Source organism: Lolium perenne, chromosome 2, assembly GCF_019359855.2.
Source record: "Lolium perenne isolate Kyuss_39 chromosome 2, Kyuss_2.0, whole genome shotgun sequence".
Taxonomy (NCBI): Eukaryota; Viridiplantae; Streptophyta; class Magnoliopsida; order Poales; family Poaceae; genus Lolium; species Lolium perenne.
In genome coordinates, this window is record NC_067245.2 from 236,710,688 (window position 1) to 236,737,600 (window position 26,913).

At 45.8% G+C, this 26,913-nt stretch overlaps 3 protein-coding genes across 4 annotated transcripts; 1 reads left to right on the top strand and 2 right to left on the bottom strand.

Annotated features, from left to right (window-relative positions):
- The first annotated feature begins 4,312 nt into the window (after positions 1-4,312).
- Positions 4,313-9,776, top strand: LOC127335295 (protein STICHEL-like 2). Its single transcript, XM_051361914.2, has 8 exons — positions 4,313-4,513; positions 5,411-7,057; positions 7,140-7,359; positions 7,603-7,791; positions 7,865-8,065; positions 8,157-8,859; positions 8,976-9,045; positions 9,381-9,776. Exons 2-7 carry the CDS (start codon positions 5,513-5,515, stop codon positions 9,040-9,042), a joined length of 2,925 nt encoding a protein of 974 aa, XP_051217874.1. The 5' UTR covers positions 4,313-4,513; positions 5,411-5,512; the 3' UTR covers positions 9,043-9,045; positions 9,381-9,776.
- Positions 9,777-10,221: 445 nt separating this feature from the next.
- LOC127335296 (ultraviolet-B receptor UVR8) lies at positions 10,222-13,847 on the bottom strand. Its single transcript, XM_051361915.2, has 6 exons — positions 13,627-13,847; positions 12,344-12,592; positions 11,882-12,231; positions 11,404-11,814; positions 10,873-11,221; positions 10,222-10,720 (listed from the first exon to the last, which is right to left on the bottom strand). The coding sequence occupies exons 2-6, from the start codon at positions 12,578-12,580 to the stop codon at positions 10,454-10,456; spliced, it is 1,614 nt and encodes a 537-aa protein (XP_051217875.1). The 5' UTR covers positions 12,581-12,592; positions 13,627-13,847; the 3' UTR covers positions 10,222-10,453.
- A 402-nt stretch (positions 13,848-14,249) lies between these two features.
- On the bottom strand, positions 14,250-21,052 carry LOC127335297 (MA3 DOMAIN-CONTAINING TRANSLATION REGULATORY FACTOR 1). 2 transcript variants are annotated; one of them, XM_051361917.2, is made up of 4 exons: positions 20,911-21,052; positions 20,646-20,806; positions 16,356-16,447; positions 14,250-16,265 (listed from the first exon to the last, which is right to left on the bottom strand). In XM_051361917.2, exons 2-4 carry the CDS (start codon positions 20,785-20,787, stop codon positions 14,502-14,504), a joined length of 1,998 nt encoding a protein of 665 aa, XP_051217877.1. In that variant the 5' UTR covers positions 20,788-20,806; positions 20,911-21,052; the 3' UTR covers positions 14,250-14,501. The 2 variants fall into 2 exon arrangements, with proteins under 2 accessions (XP_051217877.1, XP_051217876.1); XM_051361916.2 differs by having other exon boundaries at positions 16,356-16,450.
- Between the last annotated feature and the right edge of the window lie 5,861 nt (positions 21,053-26,913).

Below are 26,913 nucleotides of genomic sequence, written 5' to 3' on the forward strand. Positions count from 1 at the left end.
TAATTCTATATGTTGTGTTTGTTGGGATCCGATGAATAGAGAATACTTGTTATGTTGATTATCAAAGTTATGCTATGTGTTGTTTATGATCTTGCATGCTCTCCGTTACTAGTAGATGCTCTGGCCAAGTAGATGCTTGTAACTCCAAGAGGGAGTACTTATGCTCGATAGTGGGTTCATGCCCGCATTGACACCGGGACAGTGTGAGAAAGTTCTAAGGTTGTGTTGTCTTTGTTGCCACTAGGGATAAAACATTAGTGCTATGTTCAAGGATGTAGTCACTAGTTACATTACGCACCATACTTAATGCAATTGTCTGTTGTTTGCAACTTAATACCGGAGGGGGTTCGGATGATAACCTGAAGGTGGACTTTTTAGGCATAGATGCAGTTGGATGACGGTCTATGTACTTTGTCGTAATGCCCAATTAAATCTCACTATACTCATCATGATATGTATGTGCATGGTCATGCTCTCTTTATTTGTCAATTGCCCAACTGTAATTTGTTCACCCAACATGCTGCTTGTCTTATGGGAGAGACACCTCTAGTGAACTGTGGACCCCGGTCCAATTCTCTTTACTGAAATACAATCTCTTGCAATACTTGTTCTCTTGTTTTCGCAAACAATCATCTTCCACACAATACGGTTAATCCTTTGTTACAGCAAGCCGGTGAGATTGACAACCTCACTGTTTCGTTGGGGCAAAGTATTTTGGTTGTGTTGTGCAGGTTCCACGTTGGCGCCGGAATCACTGGTGTTGCGCCGCACTACATTTCGCCGCCATCAACCTTCAACGTGCTTCTTGACTCCTACTGGTTCGATTAAACCTTGGTTTCTTACTGAGGGAAACTTGCCGCTGTGCGCATCACACCTTCCTCTTGGGGTTCCCAACGGACGCGTGTCGAACGAAAAGACAATACGTCAACCACGCGCATCACTCATCTGCTGCTGAGATCGTGCCCAGCTGTGCCAAATATCGGCTCACATGCTCGATGGAGCTGGAACCATCTGATCCATTAAACTTGGAGAAATCAGGGAGCCGATATTTGGGTGGTAGCGGGATCAACTCGTACTCGTTGGGGTACGGCTTGGAATAGCCGATTGTCCTCCTTTTCGGCACCATGCCGAACTGGTCTCTCAGGATTGTACTGATTTGATCCTCGGTGCTGGCTGCAGGAGTCGAACTCTGAAGATTCGCCGGAGTGGCATACTTAGCCAGCCATGCTTGCTTTTCCAGCTCTGAGCCAACTGCAGGAGCTGAGCTCTGGAGGTTTGTCGGAGTGGCATACTTAGCTAGCCACGTCTGCTTCTCAAGATCTGTTGCCGAAGTTCCTCCTGCTGTTCCAGAAGTCCCTGCTATTGCAGTCTGGTTTGTGAGTGCCCAGTTACTGCAGTCTGGCACGTATGTACACGTGTATCCGTGAGGGATCTCCTTAGGCGCCTCATGCAAGAACTGGTAGTCACTAGGGTCACCACCGATCTTGTAGACGACGTATGCCGGTGAATTCGGCACTTCTGGTGCTGCCAACGCGAATGGCAGCGGTGGACGGGACTGGAGTGGCATCTCTCCCTGGTAAGTCCCTAGAGCTGGTCCTGACGGAGAGTACTGATGCCTCATGATTTCCTGGATCACCCGAAGAGCGACACACTCCAAAGTGTTCACCAGGCTCTCAGAATGACGGTGTAGCGAATGAGCCATCATGAAGTTAATCTCCTGACGCAGAGACCTGGTGCGTTCTTCTGACGGGGTGGACAGGTCCACTCCATCGAGCGCGCCTTCAGGTGAGAACCCTTTCCACCTGATGCCATGTGAGCGGGTTCTGTGAAAAGAGCCGATGAGGTCGGCTTCGAGGATTGCTTTGACCTCGTCATACTTCTTCTTGAGCTCCTCGGTCAGATCCTCGTACGTGACTGGAGTGCCTTCCGCCATCTCAGATGTAGATGGCGATGCGGTTGATGTCGTAGACTGTCCCCCCGGGCGTGCCAGAATGTGTTGCGGTCAGAAACCCACCGGCGAGCAGCGACGGGCAACACGGTAGAGCCGGGAGGCTCCCAGATCGCGGGCCGGCCCTGGTCCCTCCGAGCGACGGCCCGCAAAGACTCGGCACGCACGTCCGATGCTGGTGCAAGGGCGTGCCACCTGACCTATACCTGGTCAGGAAGGTGATGGATGTGCCTCGCTTAGTTTCCTGCATGGCATACACGTAAACATTAAATACGAGCCTCGATCGGCTCTTAGGTTGTCCTGTGAATAGGCTCAAAGAGCCGATCCACCCATGATTCGTACGGGGTGTACGAATATATGGTGGTCCTGCTTGATCAGTATAAAGCTAAAACGATCTACTACGATTTAGGGTTTTCACCACATAATCGGAACATCCTACTCGTGATTGAGCCTGGCGGCCACGCACGGTGATCGTAAACCGACCCTAGGCAAGGCCTAAAAACCAACACGAAGTTGATCCTCGGAACATCCTGTCTAGGGCTAGCAAACTACACCCTACGCGCCACTGGATCCTTCAACCCGTTTGTAAGGCCTAACTATGCAGATATTAAACTAATCCTTGAAAAAAAAGGAGCAACCATAACGGATTGGATCTACTAAATAATGATCAAGCGGGGTGCCGCCCTTACACCTAAGATAGGTGTAAGGGCGGCTAGACGTCTCAGGATTGCACGACGACAGCATATGATACGATGAACAATGCTAACCCTAACACATCTAAGATAACTACGTTGCTCGCCATCAAAAAGGCTTCAGTACGAGCAACGCATGGACAACGAATAAACGTGTACTGCCTAGATCGCAAGATGCGATCTAGGCAGCATGATGCTTACCCGGAAGAAACCCTCGAGACAAGGGAGTTGGCGATGCGCCTAGATTGGTTTGTGGTGAACGTGATTGTTGTTTATTTCATAAACCCTAGATACATATTTATAGTCCGTAGACTTTCTAACGTGGGAATAATCCCAACCGGGCACGAGCCAAACTCTATCTAATCGATACGTATCCTACTATATTACAGATACACGGGCAAACTAGCCCAAACTTTGCATATAAGGCCGATTCACGTATATTCTTCCATGTATATTCTTCAAGCCCATCTTGATCGCGGCCCACCTCTGACTCGGTCAAATTCTGGTGATAACAAAGTATTGATAACTTTATGTGTAAAAGGCCCACCACACATACTCACAAAGTGTCTAGGAGCACGTGCAAGAGCTGGCTCTTGCATAAGAGCCCATCTCTCTTCTCTCTCCACTTCTCTCTCATCCACCTAAGCAAAACAACACTATTTTAATTCTTATAGCCTGCTGAGTCAGCCTTATTGTACTTGCTCTAAGTGGGCTCTTATGCAAGAGCTAGCTCTAGCACGTGCTCCTAGACAAGGTGTGTGAATGAAAGGTGGGTCAACCATTGAAAAAGTAGTACATTCTTATAGCCAACTATTGTACTTGTTGGCTATATGTTAATTATAGATGACATGACATCTTGCTTATAGCCTACAACGGGCTATAGTATAGCCGCTATACTATTGGAATTGCTTTTACATTCTTTCTCAGAGCAAGTACAATAAGTCCTAGTCAGCTGGCTATAAGGATTAAAATATTATATTATTGCTTAGTTGGAGGAGAGAGAGGAGGAGAGAGAAGGAGAGTGGGCTCTTATGCAAGAGCCAGCTCTATCACGTGCTCCTAGGCACTTTGTGAGAGTGAAAAGTGGACCACACATTGATAAAGTACTACATTTTTATAGCTCACTATTGTATATGTTGGCTCTAAGTTGGCTATAGATGACATGACACTTGCCTTATAGCCAGCAGCTGACTACACTATTGAAATTGCTCTCATCTTTTCTCTTCTCTAACTAGACACAAATATATTATTTTAATCCTTATAGCTAGCTGATTAGAATTTATTGTACTTGCTGGTAGCTGGCGAGATGACCAAAGCTGAACATAAGATGAACGAGGCACGTTTAAGTTTTGCTTGTCGTGTCAAGTGGCAACGGGGCGACATTCGCAATTTCAGGCAATAGAGAGGTGCTGGATGCACAAAAAGCAGGAGGTCGCGCATTGAAGAGAAAGGAAACAAAAAGCCTATCGAGCTTTGTGATTTCTCCCCTGCAAGGCTGCAACACACCACCCTCCGCCGTGGAGCCAACCACGCAGAAACGCCATCACCTCTGCAGCAGGCCCGAGGCAGAACCCAGCTCAGTGTCCCACACCACACCCATGGCCACGGACACTATCACAGCCACCACTGCGACGGAGCATTTCTTTAATCCCCCAACCTGAGCTTTTCTTACCCACGTGACCATGCTCTCCCTCAGTCTCAGCTGAGCCAAAGCGATTGTACGCGCAGTCCACCAGAGGAGCTCACTCACTCACTCAACCCGCATCGAGCCCTGCCTGATTCTTCTCCAACTTGCCGTGCGGGTGCGGTCACCGCCGCCGCCGCCGCTCTCCGTGTCCGTGATCTCATTTCCGGCCGTGCATGCCACCCCGTGGTGAGAAGCCATTACCACCCCCTTTCCTTTTCTTGCTCTGGCCCGCCTCCCAGCTTCTTGCTTGTTGCCTCCCTTCCCTTCCCTTTCTTCTTCCGTTTCCTTCTGGATCTCGTGTTTCTTCTCGCAATGTGGCTATGGGGGAAACGCAGCAGAGGTCTGTCGTGGTCTTGTATACATCTTGTGTGGTTTCTTCTTCAGAGGTGATGATTCGGACTATGTACTTCTACTTGGTTGTATTTATGCGACGCGAAATAAATCAGGTGTTAGTTGGGTGGGGAATGGGTCCTATCCTATGGGACCAAGATTTGGTCCGTTTTTGTACTCCCAGATGGCTCCATTTGGTTCTCGGATGGGGGTTTTGGATTGATTTTTGGAGCTATTTTTGATTGAGATATCCTCTGCTGATTGACGACTGGTGCTCGCACAGACAGCTGGGTGGCGAACTCGGCCAAGATTTGACTTTTTTTTTGGTTTCTTGTCACACTTTCTGCGGGGTCGCGTCTGTTAGAAAAGCAGAGAATGTGTGGATTATTCATACTGTTTTCTCTTTACTTTATGTTGTTTCAGTGGAAAGGAGAAGTGACTGCTGATTCTTCGGCTCCATTTTACTTCTTCCTGTGAATGCTCTTTTTTGACCATCATAATATCTTATCTTTCATCCTCAGTAATTTTGACATTGATCTCAAATTGGGGCAAGGAGCCCAGGATTTAGTTTTGCCATGTTTTTGTTCTCGTGTGTGTGGCCTTGTAAATGTCTCCGAGTTTACCTGAAACACAAAGGATGACCCATTTGAAGCTGTGTTTGTGATGTATTCTTGAGCTATGATTTTGGCATCTCATTATTTGCTATGCACTAATTTCAGCGTTTTGATGGTTGCTATTTCTGATTTATTTCAGGTTCCAGTGACTTGGTTATAGTGGGAGCAGCCATGTTGAAGGAAATAGCCAGTGCTGAATCATAATCATCTACTCTTGTTGCTGCATAAGGCAGGCTCAAAAATGACGGACATGAGGCGCCACTCTGTGGATGTGCCACTGTCAAGAACCTTGGTGCAGCTGAAGCGGGTGAGGTCATTGCGCGATCCATCAACAAATTCTTTGAGCAAGTATGCGTCTCCTTCTGACAATATGATCTGGGAGACTGCTTCAAGCAATGGAGCCACAATGGAGCTAAGCAGGTCAGCACACCATCACTTAATCGAAGAAGACGTAGATTTGGAAGCTGAAGCTACTATGGGGTCAGAGCGAAGCTTTAGGGCACCCAATGCAAGAACTGCATCTTACAGGAAATCTTCCGTTGTCAAGATCAGAGGCTTGAACCCGCCGAGAAACAAGCAAGGTCATCGTGTCCGTGTAGATGGTCACCGCAAATCAGTGGATTCTAACCACTCTAATCATAGCTCTCTCCGACAGTTAGCAAACAATATAGTAACAAACGTGCCGGAGGAGAAGGAAGAGGAGGAGGTGAATTCTTATGAACAAGCACATCTTGCTTTGCCGGAGAAGACTGACGAAGAAGTAGAAATGCATTCCAAATTCAGGAACAGGTCTTCTGCAGCAATGAGCCGTGTCGGCAGCCCTTGTATGTCTGCCAGTGAAGCGCGCTCAGTTGGGTCGAGAAGAAGCACGTTGGGGCATGGAACCGAAGACACACGAATGAGGTCGAATGATGTTGTTGGATCAAATTTTAGTGGATGTGGTATAAGCTACTGCTGGTCAGGAGCATCGAAGTACCGCGATCTTTACTCCGATAGTGATGGTCCAGAGCAACCTCTCTTATCCCCGGAGGGGACTGAAGCAGCATTCCAAGACAATGTGCCATACACTGAGACACCGAGGTGTTTAAGCCAAAAGTTCCGCCCTCGATCCTTCAGTGAACTGATTGGCCTCAATGCAGTTGCTCAGTCCCTCTTGTATTCCTCTTGCAAAGGAAAAGTTGCTCCAATGTACTTGTTTCATGGTCCCCGTGGTACAGGCAAGACGTCGACCGCACGGATTTTTGCTGCTGCTCTAAATTGCCTCTCCCTCGAAGAGCAAAGGCCATGTGGGTTCTGTAAAGAGTGTGTCATTCTCTTCTCTGGGAGGAGTAGAGATGTAAAAGAACTTGATGCGGCAAAAATGGACCGTTTGGGTCGAGTAAAGGCACTACTCAAGAGCGCATCTCTTGTCCCATACTCCTCACGCTTCAAGGTTTTCATAGTTGATGAATGCCATCTGTTGCAAGAAGATGCCTGGTCTGCAATAGTGAAAAGTCTTGATGAGCCATACCGGCATACTGTGTACATTATGATTACTTCTGATTTAGATAGCCTGCCTCGCACTTCCGTAACACATTGCCAGAAGTTCCATTTTCCAAAGATAAAGGTTGCAGATATTGTCTACAGGTTGGAGAAAATCTGCATAGATGAAGGATTAGAATTTGACCATGATGGGTTGTACTTCATTTCTGCAAAGTCTAATGGTTCTCTTAGAGATGCTGAGATAATGCTGGATCAGCTTAGTTTGCTCGGGAAGAGGGTCACGATTTCTCTTGTGCATGAACTTGTGAGTAGTGTACCATGATTTTCAATAGGAAATAATAGGCAGTCACACAGTATAATCATGTTTCCACCTTTGTTATTTGCAGGTAGGATTGGTGTCTGATGATGAGTTGATTGAGTTGCTTGATCTAGCATTGTCATCGGACACCACCAATACTGTCAGACGAGCTCGGGAACTTATGTCGTCGTCAATTGACCCTCTGCAGCTGGTTTCTCAGTTGGCAAACCTTATTATGGACATCCTCTCGGGACGATGTCAATCTGCAGTCACTGAAGTCAGCAAAAGTTTCTTAGGAAGATATGCGTGTATGTATGCTTTCCTATAATGAGTTTCTATGTTTCCACATGTATATTATGCACCATTGTATCAATGATAAACCAGAAATTTTTATGCTCTCAATTTTTGAAGTCTAGTCAAATCACTAATATGTATGGTCTGTTCTGATAACAGGTGCATTTTGAACTATGAAAGTTTGCTATCCACAATCCCACATACCTGTTTGGTTCCACCAATTCTTTTACCCTTACTATTTTCTGATGATCTTGCAGTGGCAGAAGTTGGTATAAGGAAACTCAGACATGCACTGAAAGTACTGTCAGAAACTGAAAAGCAATTGAGGACATCAAGAAATAAGGCTACCTGGGTTACTGTTGCGCTTTTGCAGTTTGGCACCAATGAATCTGATCTAGTAGCAGAAACAAATGACATCCATGCACATTCAGCAACAGGATATACAGGTAAATACAATCAAATATATTATTTGTACTGGTACCCAACAGAATGATATAACATTCATGATATTATGTGCAGATGACTGGGTTTCCAAGGTAAATTCAAGCTCCAATTTCTGTGATGCGTGTAACAGCAACAAGTCTAACTGTTCCGAAAGACACTGTAGACGGCTTAAGCTTGAAAACATCTGGAGGAGAGCCATTGGGAAATGTCAATCCAGGTCAGCCAAAAGTTTTCTCAAAAAAGAAGGAATGCTATCATCAGTCCATGTTACTGAAGGTAAATCATGCCTACCATGTTTTATTGATTTTATTTTTAGCCTTCTCATAGGTTTATGCTGATTATGACGCAACAAATGTGAAATTCTCAGAGGTGGCTATAGCAGAAGTTGGATTCAGTCACCCGGATCACCTATCAAGGGCAGAGAAAATGCAAAGCCTGATAGAAGGACTATTACAGCATGTTCTTGGGTTCAATGTGGAGATCAGATTCAAACTTGTACCATGCACAGTGAGGAAAGATCCAAGGCTGAAGAGACATTCATTCAGCCTGCTCGGCTGCTCAGGACGAAAGCAAGAGCTGTCAGATTCATCTGTGACTGAAGAAGACGAAGCTGTGAGGCATGGAGCAAGGGAAACACCGCTCAAAGGCTACTCCTCTAGTCAGCAGCGATCACCATTCATTGTGCAACGCGTTGATTCTAAACCAAAAGTTCATGGCAGTGAGGACGATGCCCGAAGCACCTTGACGTCAAACAGATCGATGACCGATGACCTAACAAGGACATGTAGGTCTGAGACTAACTGCTCCAAGGGTGCTAGCGAGCAGGGTCGTTTTGATAGCATCCAGGAGCCTGACCTTCAGCCAAATTGCTTCTCACGAACATTGAAGCTTCAAAAGAGGTTCTTCTCATCAGATGCAGCTCACACAATCTGTTTCAGGATCCAGCCACACAACAAAATGAGTTTCCTACCTAAGAAAGAATTTGATACTTATTTCTGCGCATACGAGCCCTACGAGCAGTGTCCAAGATCAAATTCACGAGCTACTTACGGTTCAAGAGATGAGGACTTGTAAGTGATCTGAATGCCATTGATATTACGTAACAGTGTTTTGACTTATTCTTCATTTTTACATAATTGTCTGCACATTTTGGTAGGCAGTGCCATACTCATTGTTTCTCCTGCAGGTCCATCAAAACTTCGCTATTTGGTTCAAATCTGCTCTGCTGGAGGGGGCCTAAACAGTCAATCTAACAGGTACATTACCCTATATTTACGCATCATTTCATCAGGCAGCCTTGCGAACACTGCTCTTGCTGTTCTGTTGCTAGTGGTCATGCGGTCTCTTGACCCCATTAGCTGGTGCTTTGTTGCATACAATCACTGCAATGCAACGGCCAGCACAAACATTACTTCTTGGAAATGTGAATGATCATATCATTAGAGGAAATTGTGCCACAAGAATAAATAAAATTGAAAAAAAAAACTTACATTGTCAAAATGTAATAACGTAGAATATAAACAATGCATTACATGTTTTAGTATTATGTTTTTGAGTTCACTTCTTTGATTGTCTTGCTTTTGGACTGCAGAAATGGATGCTCAAATTAGATGGACCAAAATCACATAAATTTTGCAAAGCCGAAATTTTGCCTGAAGCTGGAGATATGGTCACCCTTTGGCAGCAGTTATTAAGTCAGCGAACAGGATTAAATCTAGATAACTGAGGCATTTGCACCAAGCGGGGTTCTTGTTATTTGTAAAACAACCGAGGAAAAATGTTGTTTGTACCCCTGATTTAGTCAGATGTTTTAGCTATGCAGATTTGACAAGAGACCTGAAGCGGTGGTTTCCAGTTCTTCCAAGAAAGAATCAAATAATGCCAGTAAGCGTTTGTACAGCATGCCGATGATAAATCCAACTGAATAGTCCTGCTATTTCTAAATTTGAAACCTTCTGTGGAAGAACCGGAAAATCTATTTCTCAAATGCCTTGCGTATTATTGTTTTGTTTCTTCAAGAAAACGCAAAGAATATGATTTTCTTTTCATTGAATACAACCTCTAAAGAGGAGGGGGACACGACTGTCCTAACCAAGCGACTACAACTAGTTTAGGAGGTGCCTCAAACACCAAGCGACACAACTAGGTGGAGAGTGCCTCCGTAACAATAAAGGGCTTCGCCTAGTGTGGCCTCTAGCCATGAATGGTGAGGCAATAGGGGCCGCCCCACAGCTAATGCCAGATGCCTCCGAGAAAATGCCAGATGCCTCCAAGGACAAGGGAGAGGGGTGGGTGGAGGGCGGAGGAGGGCCGCGGGTCAGGCAGGCCCAAGCGGTCCAGATGTACTTATTTTCCAGAAACCATTACCACGCAAGCCACATTTCAACCCTATCCTTAGGAACATACCATGAAGAATAAAGCACTGACATTTGAACAAGCAGCCATTCCGATTTAGGTTCAGTTTAAAAACCAGAAGTCATGGCATCATCTGTCCACAACTCAAAGGAACCAAGAAGTCCAAAGTTCAAACTCTAGAATGACCTAAATGTTCTCTAGTTTTTACAGCCTAAAGATAGATTTCTTTTCTCCCTGTACAGTATGAAGGTGCTTTCCCACAGTCAGAATTAACCATGGGAAGAGACATTATTCGCAGATGCTGGAGAACTAGATGAGATTAACAGCAACCTGGAACGGGGGCATGGCTTCTTTGCCCTCGGCAAGCTTGACACCAAGCTGACCCTGGCTACCTCCTCCAAAGGCGTACATCTTACCGGAGTTGGTGAGAGCAACCGTATGAGCATATACTAGTTTGTCGTCGATCCAATCCCCGGCATTTGTTGAGCTAATCTGCACAAAACTTTCCTCTAGCCCGGCGAGTGAGGTGACTAGTTTGGGAGCCAGGATATCTCCACTCTCATTGTCTTCACCATCCTGAAACCCAGAGCGGCCAAATTCATTAATTTGAGAAAATTAATAGTTGACTACTCCCTCCGTTCCATATTAGTTGCCGCAGACTAATATGAAACGCAGGGAGTACAAGTTTATCCAGTTTGGTCAAGATTCTAAGCATTTTAAGATCAAACCTGGAGGCCTACTCCCTTCTGCCCAAAGGTGTAGACTTCACCATTATCGGTGATGACAAATGTGGTGTAGTAGCCAGCTGAAACGTGGACGGCCTTCAAGGTTTCCACCGCCGTTGGGAGGGTCATGTATTCTTCGGCTCCACGTCCCAGACAGCCATGGACACCCCAACCCCAGGTGAAAATGCGCCCGTCACTGCTCAGGACCGCGACGTGAAAAGCACCAGCTGAAATTGACATTGGCCTTATGTTGAATGTCTGAAAATGTTCGATCTGCAGAGGGGTGCCCTCGTTGCGCGTGTTCCCATGCCCAAGCTTGCCTCCTAAACCACAACCCACAGAGTACACTGACCTGCATATTCACAAATAAAATCAAGGGAGAGAACAATTTATGCAATTAAGCGCGAATTCAATGATCCTGGATTCTTTCAGTTAAAGGTTGTTTTCAGTTATGTGAATGGAAATGGAAATGCTATTGGATAGCAAAGCAAAGAGGGCAGTCATGAATAATGCACATAAGGGAGAAATGCTTACATTCCATTGGGATGATATGCTAACATAAGGAGGTAACAGTTTCCAGCAGCAATCTGCACGACTAGAACATCCTCAAGGGGTCCGGAGAGAAGACGAGGCTCGAGATCAGCGATTTCTGTACCATGACCAACCCTTTCGGCATGGCCCCAAGAGAAAGTATAAACCCGACCCTCTCTAGACAGAACCGCGGAGAAGAATCCTCCTATAGATGCTTGCACTACAAAGATGCCCTTCAGTGATTCCACTAACTGCGGATTGGGACAGCTAATTTCATTAGTAGGAGCTGTTCCATAGTAATCAAACGGCCCAAAGGCACTGTGTCCAAATTTGTACACGCTTCCCGTGTCGCTCACAAGCATGGTTCGCCTCGATCCAACTGCGACTTGGGTGATTCTGATGCCTTGGAGAGACCTACAATGCAGAAAACAATTTGTGACATTGGCACACTGTTGTAAATTCGTTCAAATCAACATACTACCTGATAAGGCATGGCTTGAACTTGTGTTCCGTATCCCCAAGGCCAAGCTGGCCCCAGGAATTCGCGCCAAATGAGTACACGTCTCCCTTTGCTGTCACAACAATGCTGTAGCCTGGTCCAGCAATAACTTGAGATTTCCCACGGCGGTAATTCTTCTCACCGACTAAAATGTATCCAAGAACAAGCTTCCAAGAGCCCCCACACCGTTGCTTCAGCCACTCCTTCTCTTCTGCCCCCATTAGCTTAAACATGGCCCTATGCTGGCACATATCAAATGCGGCAAGTTCCGGAAGTGATAGTTCCAAGTCAGGTGGGAACTTTGCTGGATTCCTGAAGAATGTACACGTAGCCTGAAACAACAGACAGATCTCCATATCATTTGGTCATCATCATAATTCATAACCAGCATTTCAAAATTCATGCACCAACTGAAAGCATAACTATGGTAACTGTACAACTTGCCTCCAAAGCGGCAAGATCTTTAGGATCCAGCTCACAGGATGAGAGCAAATGCAGGAGAATGGATGGGTTAGCAGCCAGGGGAAACTGCCCTATGGCTTCTTCTCCGGAGAAATGGCGTTTTGTGTGCTCGTCTTCCGGATCCCGCTGGGGAGACTGTGAGGTGGCATCATGCACTATGTTGTGGAACTGTATAACCAGTGAGGCTTCGCTTGCTGTGGCATCCATTGGACACTCCATATGCTCTAGCAGCTATTGTGAAAAATGATCATTCAGTATATTATAAACCTATGAACTCAGGAGCTTAAGGAGAAGGCAGCTGCATTTTTTGTGTAGGGAAAGTAACTTGTCAAATCATGCATTGTATTTATTTATTAATGCAAAACAGCAGCGTTTCATAGAGAAGGTAATTAGTCAAATCATGCATTGTACTACTATTCAAGGAAACAAAACAGCAACCAGTTATATGGTTATGCAACTCATATGGCACTTCGCTGTTGAATATATAAATAAAGAATGAGCATACTCCATCATAGAGTAAGATTTGTTCCCAAATTTAGCAATCTGAAGATGACATTTGTTTTACAGCAAACCCACACCCTTGATCATTAAATAGTCCTAACTACTATAATCTGAAGATGACATTTGTTTTACAGCAAACCCACACCCTTAATCATTAGGTGTATAATCGAAGCATCCAATACTAGTATAATTATCCAATGTACAAGCAAGAAACTGCAAGCAAATATTACAACTCCTATACACAGCCCTAACAAAAGAAAGAGGATCCCCAGAAATTTTAACAAGATGAACTGATTATACACCATTCCCTGTACATGATCATCGCCGATCAGTCAACATCAACACAGTGGACTAGACACTCAGCCAAAGAAATAAACAAGTACAGGAAAGAGACGATCCGGCCGCCAAGAGATAAAGAAACCACTGTCATCCGATCAAGGTCCAAGATCACGAAGTCAAGGCATCAGCCCAGCATCTTCCGATTCGATTTCCATCACCTAAAAGGCTAAAACCCTTACTACTCCCAGCCTCCCTAGTTCTACTACACACTGCGCAGCCACCAGGAGAAGAAACTAGCAGCGGATTTCGTGGAGAAGAAGAGCGAAAATCCTCCCTTCTTCCTCAGAGAAGAAACCGGAACAGATCATATATCCAACTGCCCCCTATCATCTATGCTAACTATCAGCCTGCGAGACCATCCCGATCGATCCCACGAATTCTATACCGGAACACCACCAGGAGAGACGGGGAAGAAGAAGAAGAACCTGAGTAGATTAGGGTGCCAGTGATGCTGGATCACATGGAATCGCGGTCGGCGGGGCGGTGATCGAACTGCCGCAGTCTATCTATCTGATCCTGGCAATGTCGCGGGGTGAGTCTGGGGGTGTGAGAGAGAGAAACCACCCTCAGCCCTATATATATGGAGGCAACTGGACGCCACATCAGCATTGCGGGCCTCCTCGTCGCCACGGATTCTATGGGGTAGTTGGCTTCGATCCTAACGAACCAACCTCTTTTGTTTTGCGATGGAGAGCAGTAGATAAAACATTGCTCGCACGGTACCGCATTGCTTCCGAATGGTTACACGCAAAGCGAAACACCAATGCTCGGAAGCGATTCTATCGCGTCACCATGGCCATGGAGATGCATTCGTGTTCATCTGCTACACATGCCCGGTGTTGCTATTTTGTGTAGCTTCGATCCGAGATAAGGAGTTGCTACAAGCCATTTATGGCATGTCATGCGTACTGACGCAGTCTGTCATCTTCAACGTAATCAAAGGCAGATAGCGCATGTCACCATCTTTGATGGTATCGTATGCGAAGGTGGCGAAAAACATATGAACAGGGGAATACAGAAACTGCATTTATCTCGAAGACATTACTGCTAATGATATCGCACAACAGTGCACTAATGGTGTTATTTCTCAGCTCTCCAAGTCTCACCTCCAAACCAATAATACAATGTCTCAACAGGTACCAACACGGCCATCCTATCAAACTCCGGTATACGATAACATATCAGCTTAACAAAGGCTGGAACAGGAAAATTTTGGTATGGTGGTAAAGACAGTACGGGTGTTTGTAAGATATACAAGAGAAACATGTTTAAGTTTAGCCAGCCGCTCAGGAAAAGAAGCTCAAGGCGCGGAGGCGAAGGATGGCAGCAACCAGCCACGTTCCGTCGCAAGCTCCACGTAGGCTCCAAACTTCTCCTGCGCGTTCGGGATGTCGAGGACCAGGTCGTCGAGGCCTTCCTTGACACGGGCGAAGCCTTTGGTCATCTGGTTGATGGTTATTAGGCCCTCGCCGAAGCACTCCTGGAGCAGGGCCAGGATGCTGGCCTCATTCTGCTTGTCCATCGCCATCACCAGCGCCTTCTTCACCACCTCATGGTTGAAGAAGGGCATCCCAAGGTCGCGGATGCACTGGCAGGCTTCACCCAGGTCACCGCCGGTGTTGTATTCCTCGAGAAGCTTTGAGATCTTGTCCTTTGCGTCTTCCACTGCCCAGCCTGTACCCCCGCCCCAGCAGCGCAGTATCCTCTCACCGGAGTGGCGCGCAGCAAGCAAAGAGCTGGCCATCTGGACGGTCTGACTACCGCTGCTATTCGGGCGTAGCTTGCTGCTGATATCATCCAAATTCAGTGGCACCAAAACCTCGTCGATCACTGCCCTAGCCAGGAAGAGGGCGAGTTCACTGGGAGCATCCACAATGTCAAGAGCAGTGTCCTCCGCTGACTGCAGGAGCATTATGAACCCCTTCATAATGTCATCTGTGGAAAACAGTTCCAAACTGAGTGAAGAAAGGAGCACAGAAGCCATCTCCTTCTCCCTGTTCTTTCTATCCATAGCAACCGTAATAAGCTTCTTGAGGAAAATGGCGTTGTATTCAGGGGCAGAGAGCTCTTGAAGGCTTCTTAAGAGTTCCGGGACATCATCTGACAGAAAATACTCCTGAATTATGTGACCAGATTCTTCTTTAAAACGCTTCACCTTTTCACCACTTGCATTCACATGATCTTCATCAGAGGCAGCAGATTTACTGAATGAAGCATCAAGCCACCCTTCGGATATAGCTGCTGAAAGCAGCTTGTCAAAAAGTGTTTTGGCCGAAGGAACATCAAGGCTCAGGTCATCAACACTCTCAGCTACCCGAGAGAAACCCTTTGACACCTGATTAGAACTGATGAAACAACCCGCTGTTGATTCCTTTAGCAACTTCAGGACTAATGGTTGTGACGATGGATTCTCTATGCCAAGGATGAGAGCACGTTTAACAACCTCATGATGGAAGAATGGAAGGCCCAGCTCCCTTATGCACCTAAAGGCTTCATCAGTGTCTCCACTCTCAATATACTCCCTCAGAATACTTTGGATCCTCTTTTTCGCCTCTTCTACAGTAAAGTAAGTGCTCCCGCCCCACTTGCTTTCAACTAATTCTGCATGGTGAGGAGCTGACAAGTAACTCTTCTCAGCAATTTGCAGAACTTCAACACCTTTTGAAGATTCTGGAAGCAATGCCCTGCCTCGAGTGAGAAAAACAGGAGGCAATATTTCATCAACAACAGCGCGTGCAACGAAAACAGCCAAAACATCAACAGCATCTGGTATATCCACAGATAGATCTTCTGTTGACTCGAGTAGCATCATAAAACCTTCACTCATCTTGAAGGTGCCCAATAGATCAGCATACAAGGCAGACAGCAGAACCGACGCCATTTCTTTTTCTTTATCATGGCGGTCCATCGCCATGGATATGAGTTTCTTCACAAAGTAGTAGTGAAACTGATCTGATCCAAGATTCCTTAGCTCGGAAGCTGCCAGTTGCACGTCTCCTGTACTAAAATACTCCTCAATTACTGGAACTACAAGCTTTCTATAGTCATCTAATGTAGCAGGAACCTGCATTTTGCAGTGAAGGCTAGATTAGAGTAATGTCGTATCAACGGAGAAAAAATATTGGTAATATAATAGACAATAGACAGGTCAAACCTTGTTGGTCCCATTAACTAATTTGTCCAACTCTTGGGATGGTGAAAATTCTGCATCTCCATGGTTGTTTTCTTCACTTTTCGCACCAACACCTTCTGAAATCAGCATTCACAGAGTTACAGTAATACGCATAGGAACTATAGCAATAACAAAGATAAACCAATGTAAATCCACAGATGAATAACAGTAGAAGAAAACTACATATTGCCTTCTCATTTTGACAATCAAATCTAATTTCAACAAGGCCAGCATGTCATAGTTAATATAACAACAGCAGTTTAGTCGCAGGGATCGTAATGTACAGAAATGGCAAACGATACACTAGCTAATGGATGGACGGTCATGCCTCGCCACAAATGAATTTATTGCATATAACAATAGTTTGGAGGAACAAGCCAAACATACTGCATTTGCATGATTTCACACTCTAATAGGTCCCTTCTGGGATCTAAGGGTTCAGATTATGCACAACATACATAACCCTACAAAGTAGGGATGGTCTAGCTTGAGCTTCCCAATATACGGCAGTTGACATTTATAGAAAATAGCAATCAGATCCCTTAATTGGAGATTATGCTTTGATCAGCAATAAGCTCAGGCCACAGGCTTAAAGCACATAGCCAGAATTATGAACCAATAATGGAAACAAAGGGCATTAATTGCACTGGATTATATTGAAACCAAATTTTTTTTTTTTTCTGTTGAAGTCATGATGATGTTGCACACAAAAGAATTAGAGCCTTTTGGTCAAGAACAGGCAACCAAGAACAGGCAACCAAAAACTACCAGAAACTGTCAGTAGACTTCTTTCAGGATTTGTAATCGCAAGCTCATAACCCGCCAAACACGTAGTCATACTACCGACCAGCATGGAACACAAAGACAATACTGGGAGGAACATATTGAAACCGACAAATGCACCACCAATTGCATGACCAAACTGGGCAGCAACCACTGAAGTCCAATATAAACTGGGCAGCAACCAAAGAAATCCAACATAAACCGACAATCCTTTTTCTGTCGAATCCACAAGAATGCTGCACGCCGAGGCACCGAAAACTAAAAGAAACTATTACAAACTTCTTTTAGGATTTTTAAGTGCAAGCTCATAACCGTCCAAACATGTAACCATACTACCAACCAACCATGGAACGCAATGACAATACTCAGAGAAGCATATCGAAATCGACAAATCCACTACCAGTTGGATGACCAAACTAGGCAGCAAGCACTGAAGTCCAATAAGAACAAGCCGCGACGTATGTTGTTGCTGTCTATGTTTTGGACGCTTCAACTCCGTCGGCAACCCCCGTAACGACAAATCTTTAGTCAAAACCCTAGGTTTGTATTTTTAACGACAAATCTTTTAACTCCTTTTGGCGCCGTGTATTGTTGCTGTCTATGTTTTGGACGCTTCAACTCCGTAGGCGACCCCCATAACGACAAATCTTTAGTCAAAACCCTAGGTTTGTATTTTTAACAACAAATCTTTTAACTCCTTTCGGCGCCGTGTGTTGTTGTTGTCTATGTTTTGGACACTTCAATTACGTCGGCGACCCCGTAACGACAAATCTTTAGTCAAAACCCTAGGTTTGTATTTTTAACGACAAATCTTTTAACTCCTTTCGGCACCGTGTATTGTTGTTGTCTATGTTGACGCTTCAACTCCGTCGGCGACCCCCGTAACGCAAATCTTTAGTCAAAACCCTAGGTTTGTATTTTTAACGACAAATCTTTTAACTCCTTTCAGCGCCGTGTATTGTTGCTGTCTATGTTTTGGACGCTTCAACTCCGTCGGCGACCCCTAACGACAAATCTTTAGTCAAAACCATAGGTTTGTACTTTTAACTCCTTCCGGACAAGGATAAAAGAAACAACCTAGAACCAAGAGGAAATCCGTCGATCTCCTAACTAAATCAGGACCCCAAGACAACGAACCAAACCAGAATCAAGTGGCATTTATTTTTCCCGCCACTTTGAAACTGCAACATAGAGCCAGTACCATGTTAAACAGAGCAAACTCGATCCCTGTCTTCTATCGCTTATGATCCACTGACGAGATTCCGCCCGCCCGCACGGTTCAAACCATGTACTTCCGAAAGCCGTGCTGCTCCATCAGGCATGCATAGCAACAGACGACCCTAAGATGAGCTAAATCTACCGCATCTCCTACGCACCTTCGCTCAAATCACCCTCTAGAGTTAGATGCCATAGCTCACAGCAAAGCTGAACACTCCCACTGCCTAGGAACTATTAGCAATAACAAAGATAAACCAATGTGTAAATCCACACATGAATAATACTAGAAGAAAACTACATATTGCCTTCTCATTTTTAACAATCAAATCTAATTTCAACAAGGCCAGCATGTCATAGTTAATAATATAACAACAACAGTTTTAGTCACATGGGTCGTAATGTACAGAAATGGCAAATGATACACGTGCTAATGGAAGGACGGTCATGCCTCGCCACAAATGAATTTATCGCACATAACAATAATTTGGAAGAACAGGCCAAACATACTGCATTTGCACACACTCTAATAGGTACCTTCTTTGATCTAAGGGTTCAGATTATGCACAACATCCATAACCCTACAAAGTAGGGATGGTCTAGCTTGAGCTTCCCAATATACGGCAGTTGACATTTATGGAAAATAGCAAATTAGCAATCAGATCCCTTAATTGGAGATTATGCTTTGATCAGCAATAAGCACAGGCTTAAAGCACATAGCCAGAATTATGAACCAATAATGGAAACAAAGGGCATTAATTGCACTGGATTATATCGAAATTGACAAATATTCGTTCTGTTGAAGTCATGAGGATGTTGCACACAAAAGAATTAGAGCCATTTGGTCAAGAACAGGCAACCAAAAACTACCAGAAACCGTGATATGGCTTGTCATACATGTGGTGGCAAGGGTCACTTCAAGAGAGATTGTCCTAACCGCAAAGTCATGATAAACCCTAGTTCTTAGTTGTTTTCAACACCATAGTATCTCTAAACTGTCAGTAGACTTCTTTCAGGATTTGTAAGCACAAGCTCATAACCCTCCAAACACGGAGTCGTACTACCGACCAGCCATGGAACGCAAAGACAATACTGAGAAGAACATATTGAAACCGACAAATGCGCTACCAATTGCATGACCAACCTGGGCAGCAACCACTGAGGTCCAATATAAACAAGTGGCGCCAGTATAGTTGATGTCTACGTTTTGGACGTTTCAGCTTTGTCGGCGACCCCTAATGACATATACCTTAATTGAAATCCTAGGTTTGAACTTTCAACTCATTTCGGACAAGAAAAAACGACCTAGAAGTACATGAAAGACAAAGACAATAGTCAGAGCAACATATCGAAACCGACAAAGCCGCTACCAACTGCATACCCAAACTGGACAGCAACCAAAGAAGTCCAACATATACCGACAAATCCTTTTTCATGTCGAATCCACAAGAATGTTGCACGTTGAGGCACCGAAAACTACCAAGAACTGTCGCAGACTTGTGTACGGATTCGTAAGCGCAAGCTGATAACCCTCCAAACATGTAGCCGTACTACCAACCAACCATGGAACGCAATGACAATACTCAAGAGAAGCATATCGAAACCGACAAATCCGCTACCAATTGGATGACCAAACTAGGCAGCAAGCACTGAAGTCCAATAAGAACAAGTGCGCCGTGTATTGTTGCTGTCTATGTTTTGGACGCTTCAACTCCGTCGGCGACCCCCGTGACGACATATCTTTAGTCAAAACCCTAGGTGTGTACTTTTAACTCCATACGGACAAGGAAAAAAAACAACAACCTAGAACTACAAGAAAATCCATCGATCTCCTTACTAAATCAGGACCCCAAGACATCCAACCAAACCAGAATCAAACGGCGTTTATTTTTCCCGCCACTTCGAAACTACAACGTAGAGCCAGTACCATGTTAAACAGAGCAAACTTGATCCCGGTCTTCTATCACTTATGATCCACTGACTGACGAGACTCGGCCCGTCCGCACGGATTGAACCATGTGCTTCCGAAAGCCGTGCTGCTCCATCATGCATGCATAGCAGCAGGCGACCCTAAGATGAGCTGAATCTACCACATCTCCTACCCGCCTTCGCTCAAATCAGCCTCTAGAGTTGGAGGCCATAGCTCACAGCAAAGCTGAACACTCCCGGTGCCTACGATTCTAGTCCCCTCTATCCTGGTTCACAGACCGATTCTCAAAGCATGACATAATTCAGCGCTATATACAGCATAGATGGCCAAGCACAGACAGTCACCTTTCTTAGCGGTGTGGTGGTGGTGTGGGAGGTGGCGGACGGCGATCCCGCCGTCAGCCGGCGCGCCCCCGCCCGTAGCGACCCGCAGATGGCCCTCCGCCAGCATCCTGGTGGGCGACCTCGCCCCGTCCTCCGCCGCCATCTCCCTCCGCGCTCCCTCCCTACAGCACACACACACAGAGACGCAATCGAATCAGCGCCTCAAATCGATCGAGCCCAGGGGGCCGAATCTGAGCTGCGGCCGCGGCCGATCGGGGTGGATCACCTGTGGAGATCGAGGGCGGCGGGGCGGATCACGGGCGCGGCGCGGTGAGTTGGAGCGAGGCGAGGCGAGGCGAGACGGGGACGCTAGCGCAAGGGGGACGCCGTATTTTTATTTATCGGGCTACTACCACCCCGGTCTGACACCTATGCTTTATCATGGGCCGCCCGCTAAGTTAATTTCTCGGGCGTAATTGTAATTAGTTAATGCTAACTACTTTTCTTACTTGCCAAGTAGTGGCACCGCCACCGCGAGACGAGTCTGATATGTGTTCGTCGGCGAGAGCTGCAGGCAGGGGACACGTAGATCATGTGACCACTCGTAGTGCCATTAAAGCGGGGCCACCTGTCAGCTACCTCGCGGTGCGTTGTTGTCGTGGTGTGGGGTGGCGGGCGGGGCTTCGCTCCATGGAACGGGCGTACGGGACGGTGGGTGTTGCGGCGTCCGGGGCGGATGGTTGGGAGCGGTGGTGCATGGACGGGGTCCACCCAGGTGGACGGATGGCGTGCGGGGAGCAGCGGATGGGGATGAACGTACTTGTGTGGTGGTTTGGGGCTGCCACGTCAGGGAGACGTGGGTGCCTGTCGTGGCGGCTACCTTGAAGGCTCAAGCTAGCGATGCTTACTTGCTTGCTGCGGTGATGGGGCAATTTTGACAAATCCAACTTTTTTACCAAAGTTTATCAAAAAAGTATACTAGTATTTGTCTCTAAATTTTTTGTCATATCCAACCCATCTTTATACCTCCAAACTGTTTATAGGTATAGTTGGGCCTAAGGATGGCAATGGGCAGGGTAGAGCAATATCATACCTATACTCGTATAGTCAATGGGTACAAACTTCTACCCATACCCCTATGGGTATGAAACTTTACCCGTACCCATACCCGGCGGGTACCCGTACCCATTGGATACCCGGTGGGTACGTTAAATTATACACAAGTCAATCACAATTTTACATTTATCGATAACAAATTCGATTAAAAAAATTAATTATCTCAAATCAATAATACGTAGTTGAGTACATAACAATTAACATAATATAAAAATAACATTCTCATATTCTAACTCATAAGTCAACAAAAATAGACGTGTCACGTATGAATTTGACAATAAATGAGCAGGGTACGAGTATACCCGCGGGTACGAGGCTATACCGTGCCCTGCACATGACTTAACGGGCAGGGTATGGGTACTACCCATGGCCATAAAAGTTTACCCATACCCTGCCCATGCGGGTACCCGTATCCGTGGGTAAAATTGCCATCCTTAGTTGGGCCTGGTACCTCTAGGGCGCCTTAGACCACTCTAACATACCTAGTGAAACGGGCCCGTGAAATCGGTCGGTGGGTACGTACAAATACCGATCAGAGGGGATGATACGGTTCAAAACCCGCATTCTGTACCTCGCCGAAACCTAGCCCCACCGCTTCGCCGCCGCACTCACCAAAATAGCAGTTTGTCGTGGAGGAACACCAAATCCGCGCCATGGCAGGTCGCCGCGGCAGATTCAGGGTTGGGCAACGATAACCCCCCCCCCCCCCATGCCGACGTGGAGCAGAAGCGCAAGCGCTCGAAGGTGGCGAAGAAGAGGGCGACATTCAAATGGACGAACCGCGTCCTTTCGCCACGTGCCTCCGTGCCTACGCGCCAGCTTGGTGGCGCTCCTCAAGGTCGATGCCCGCCGCACGCCGTCGCCCCCGCCTACGGGGAGGGTTCCTCGCGCGGTCCCGCTCCTCCGTCTCCCCACTCCTCCGACAAATGGATCACGCCATCGCTGCCGCCTGCGGGCGTCGTCATTTACATAGACTACGTGACGAGGGTGTTCCCCGGCAATGCCCACCATGAGGGGTTTAGGATTGACGGAATCCTGCAGGCTGACACTAGGCATCGGATACCAAACAAACGGGGAGAGAGATTTACCCAGGTTCGGGACCCTCTATGAGGTAAAACCCTTACTTCATGCTTGTATGATCTTGATTATCGAATATATCGGGTTAAAATGGGGTAGCCGACAGGCTATGGCTAGTGTCTCGTCGAGAGGCTAAGATTCTAGGGTTCTAGCTCTTGACTTGCGGAGAACCCTTGAAGTGTCTCGGCAGATCCTCTCCTGGCCCTTATATAGCAGGCCAGGTCCCGAGAGTTCTGTGCGGACTCGACTAGGTTACAAAGAGATCTATTCTAATCTTTCCTTATTTAATGTCTTCTTGCCTTTTTCGTCAAGAATCCTTCTTCGGGTGAGTCTCCTTTACTGGAACCGACGTATAGGCTCACCTTGGTTGTGGGGCAATCTTCATGGGCCCCTAGTTGGGCCGGAGGAGGTAGTCTAATGTTGGTTACCCGAAGGGTAACGCCCACATCAGTAGCCCCCGAGTGACTGGCCGAAGTAAAGCTTCGGGCAGGGACTATAATTGTCTTCTGTCGAATGTCCATAGCTGCCGAAAAGACTTGATCCTTTTTCATCATGTTGAAGTCGAAACTACTTTTTATCGGGTGCGCGTCCAGCGCTCCCGATGGGAGTAGCCCCTGAGTCTAGGGACGGATGCTTGCAACCGTGCGTAGACTCAAGTTGTAATACTCGAAGATTCTGATGCCGATGTTTTCTGAATTGTCTTAATCATCCGATATGTTTTTGTATATCGGGTCCTTTAAAACTTCAAGTGAAGTCATTTAATATGATAGTACGTAAGGGATAAGAGTAACGTGCCCAATTTTACTCGATAAATCAATGTTGGTTAACTGCCGATGGCAAAACTGTTGGAGATATGCCCAAGAGGCAATAATAAAAGTGGTTATTATATATCTTTATGTTTATGATAAAAGTTTATATACCATGCTATAATTGTATTAACCGAAACATTGATACATGTGTGTTATGTAAACAACAATGAGTCCCTAGTAAGCCTCTTAACTAGCTTGTTGATTAATAGATGATTAGTTTCATAATCATGAACATTGAATGTTATTAATAACAAGGTTATATCATTATATGAATGATGTAATGGACACACCCAATTAAGCGTAGCATAAGATCACGTCATTAAGTTATTTGCTATAAGCTTTTCGATACATAGTTACCTAGTCCTTTCGACCATGAGATCATGTAAATCACTTATACCGGAAAGGTACTTTGATTACATCAAACGCCACTGCGTAAATGGGTGGTTATAAAGGTGGGATTAAGTATGCGGAAAGTATGAGTTGAGGCATATGGATCAACAGTGGGATTTGTCCATCCCGATGATGGATAGATATACTCTGGGCCCTCTCGGTGGAATGTCGTCTAAATAGCTTGCAAGCATATGAATGGTTCATAAGAGACCACATACCACGGTACGAGTAAAGAGTACTTGTCAGGAGATGAGGTTGAACAAGGTATAGAGATACCGATGATCAAACCTCGGACAAGTAAAATATCGCGTGACAAAGGGAATCGGTATCGTATGTAAATGGTTCATTCGATCACTAAGTCATCGTTGAATATGTGGGAGCCATTATGGATCTCCAGATCCCGCTATTGGTTATTGGTCGGAGAGAGATCTCAACCATGTCTACATAGTTCGCGAACCGTAGGGTGACACACTTAAGGTTTGATGTCGTTTAAGTAGATATGGAATAAGAAATAGAGTTCAAAGTTTTGTTCAGAGTCTCGGATGCGATCCAGGACATCACAAGGAGGTCTGGAATAGTCCGGAGAATAAGATTCATATATAGGAAGTCATATTCCAAGTTTGGAAATGATCCGGTGCATTTATGGCAGGTTCTAGAAGGTTCTAGAAAAGTCCGGAAGAAATCACCATGGAAAGTGGAGTCCCGGAAGGACTCCACCTTGCATGGCCAGCCAACCCTAAAGGGGAGGAGTCCAAGGTGGACTCCCCAAGGGTGGCCGGCCAACCCCCCAAGGAAGGGGTGGGAGTCCCACCTTGAGTGGGATTCCCCCCTTGGGTAGGTTTTGTCCCTATGGAAGGTTTTGGTTTCGGGTCTTATTCGAAGACTTGGATACCAACACTTGGAGATTTCCACCTATATAATGAGGAGGAGAGGGAGGGGGCTGCCCACTCTTGGCCGCATCACCTAGGGCTGCCCATGGCCGGTGCCCTAGCCACCCCCTCTCCCAAACCCTAGCCTCTCCTCCTCCACCACTTCTCCCGCATACGCTTAGGCGAAGCCCTGCCAGAGTTCTCCACCACCACCGCCACCACGCCGTCGTGCTGTCGGGATTCCGAGGAGGATCTACTACTTCCGCTGCCCGCTGGAACGGGGAGAAGGACGTCGTCATCAACACCGAACGTGTGACCGAGTACGGAGGTGCTGCCCGATTGTGGCACCGTCAAGATCTTCTACGCGCTTTTGAAAGCGGCAAGTGATCGTCTACCGCAGCAACGAGAGCCTCCTCTTGTAGGCTTTGGAAATCTTCAAGGGTTAGTCTCGTTCATCCCCTCGTTGCTCCCATCTTCTAGATTGCATCTTGGCTTGGATTGCGTTCTCGCGGTAGGAAATTTTTTGTTTTCTATGCTACGAATCCCTACAGTGGTATCAGAGCCGTGTCTATGCATAGATGGTTGCACGAGTAGAACACAATTGTTTTTGTGGGCGTTGATGCTTTGTTGTCTTTAGTTCGAGTACTTTGCATCTTTGTGGCATGGTGGGATGAAGCGGCTCGGGCTAACTTTACATGACCGCGTTCATGAGACTTGCTCCACGTTCGACATGCAACTTGTATTGCATAAGTGGCTTTGCGGGTGTCTGTCTCTCCCACCATAGTGAAGATTCAATTTACTCTTTCTATTGACAACACTAGTATCACCGTTGTGGTTCTTGTTCGTAGGTAGATTAGATCTTACTCAAAAACCCTAAACCACGTAAAATATGCAAACCAAATTAGAGACGTCTAACTTGTTTTTGCAGGGTTTGGTGATGTGATATGGCCATGATGTGATGATGTATATGTATGAGATGATCATTATTGTATTGTGGCAACCGGCAGGAGCCTTATGGTTGTCTTTAAATTTCATGTTGAGTAGTATTTCAAAGTAGTTGTAATAGTTGCTACATGAGGTGAACAACCATGAAGACGGCGCCATGGACCTTAACGCTACGCCGACGATGATGGAGATCATGCCCGTTGATGATGGAGATCATGTCCGTGCTTTGGAGATGAAGATCGAAGGCGCAAAGACTAAAGGGCCATATCATATCACATATGAATTGCATGTGATGTTAATCCTTTATGCATCTTATTTTGCTTAGAACGCGACGGTAGCATTATAAGATGATCCCTCACATTAATATCAAGATAATAAAGTGTTCTCCCCTCGTATGCACCGTTGATATAGTCCGTCGTTTCGAAGCATCTCGTGATGATCGGATGTGATAGACTCAACGTTCACATACAACGGGTGTAAGCCATGTTGCACACGCGGAATACTTGGGTTTGCTTGACGAGCCTAGCATGTACAGACATGGCCTCGGGACAACGGAAACCGAAAGGTTGAACACGAGTCATATGGATGATATGATCAACATGTTGATATTCACCATTGAAGCTACATCATCTCACGTGATGATCGGTTTTGATGTAGTGGATTTGGATCGTGTACCACTTAACAACTATGAGGGATGTTGTATTAAGTGGGGGTTCATTAGTAATTAGATTAAAACATGAACTAATTATCATAAACATAGTCTGAGTAGTATTTTGAATTAATTTTGTAGTATTGGCATCCATTTTTTACCAAGCGCTAGTCTTGTAATTGAGATAGAAATACTGTTAAAATCTGACAAGAAACTTTACGGACTTGTACCGTATTGTTAAAGAATCAAGAAATGATTAAGTCCTATTGCAAACTTTTAGTAAACCTCACATTGTTGATTCAAAGAGCTATGGTTTCAATTAGTACCTAAAGTCATCTTGTCTCCGTGAAACTTGAAGTTCAAATCTGTTTGAAAAGTAAGGAGCTGAAAATTTAGTTTTCTGAAATAAGCGAGATATGAGATATATGTGATAT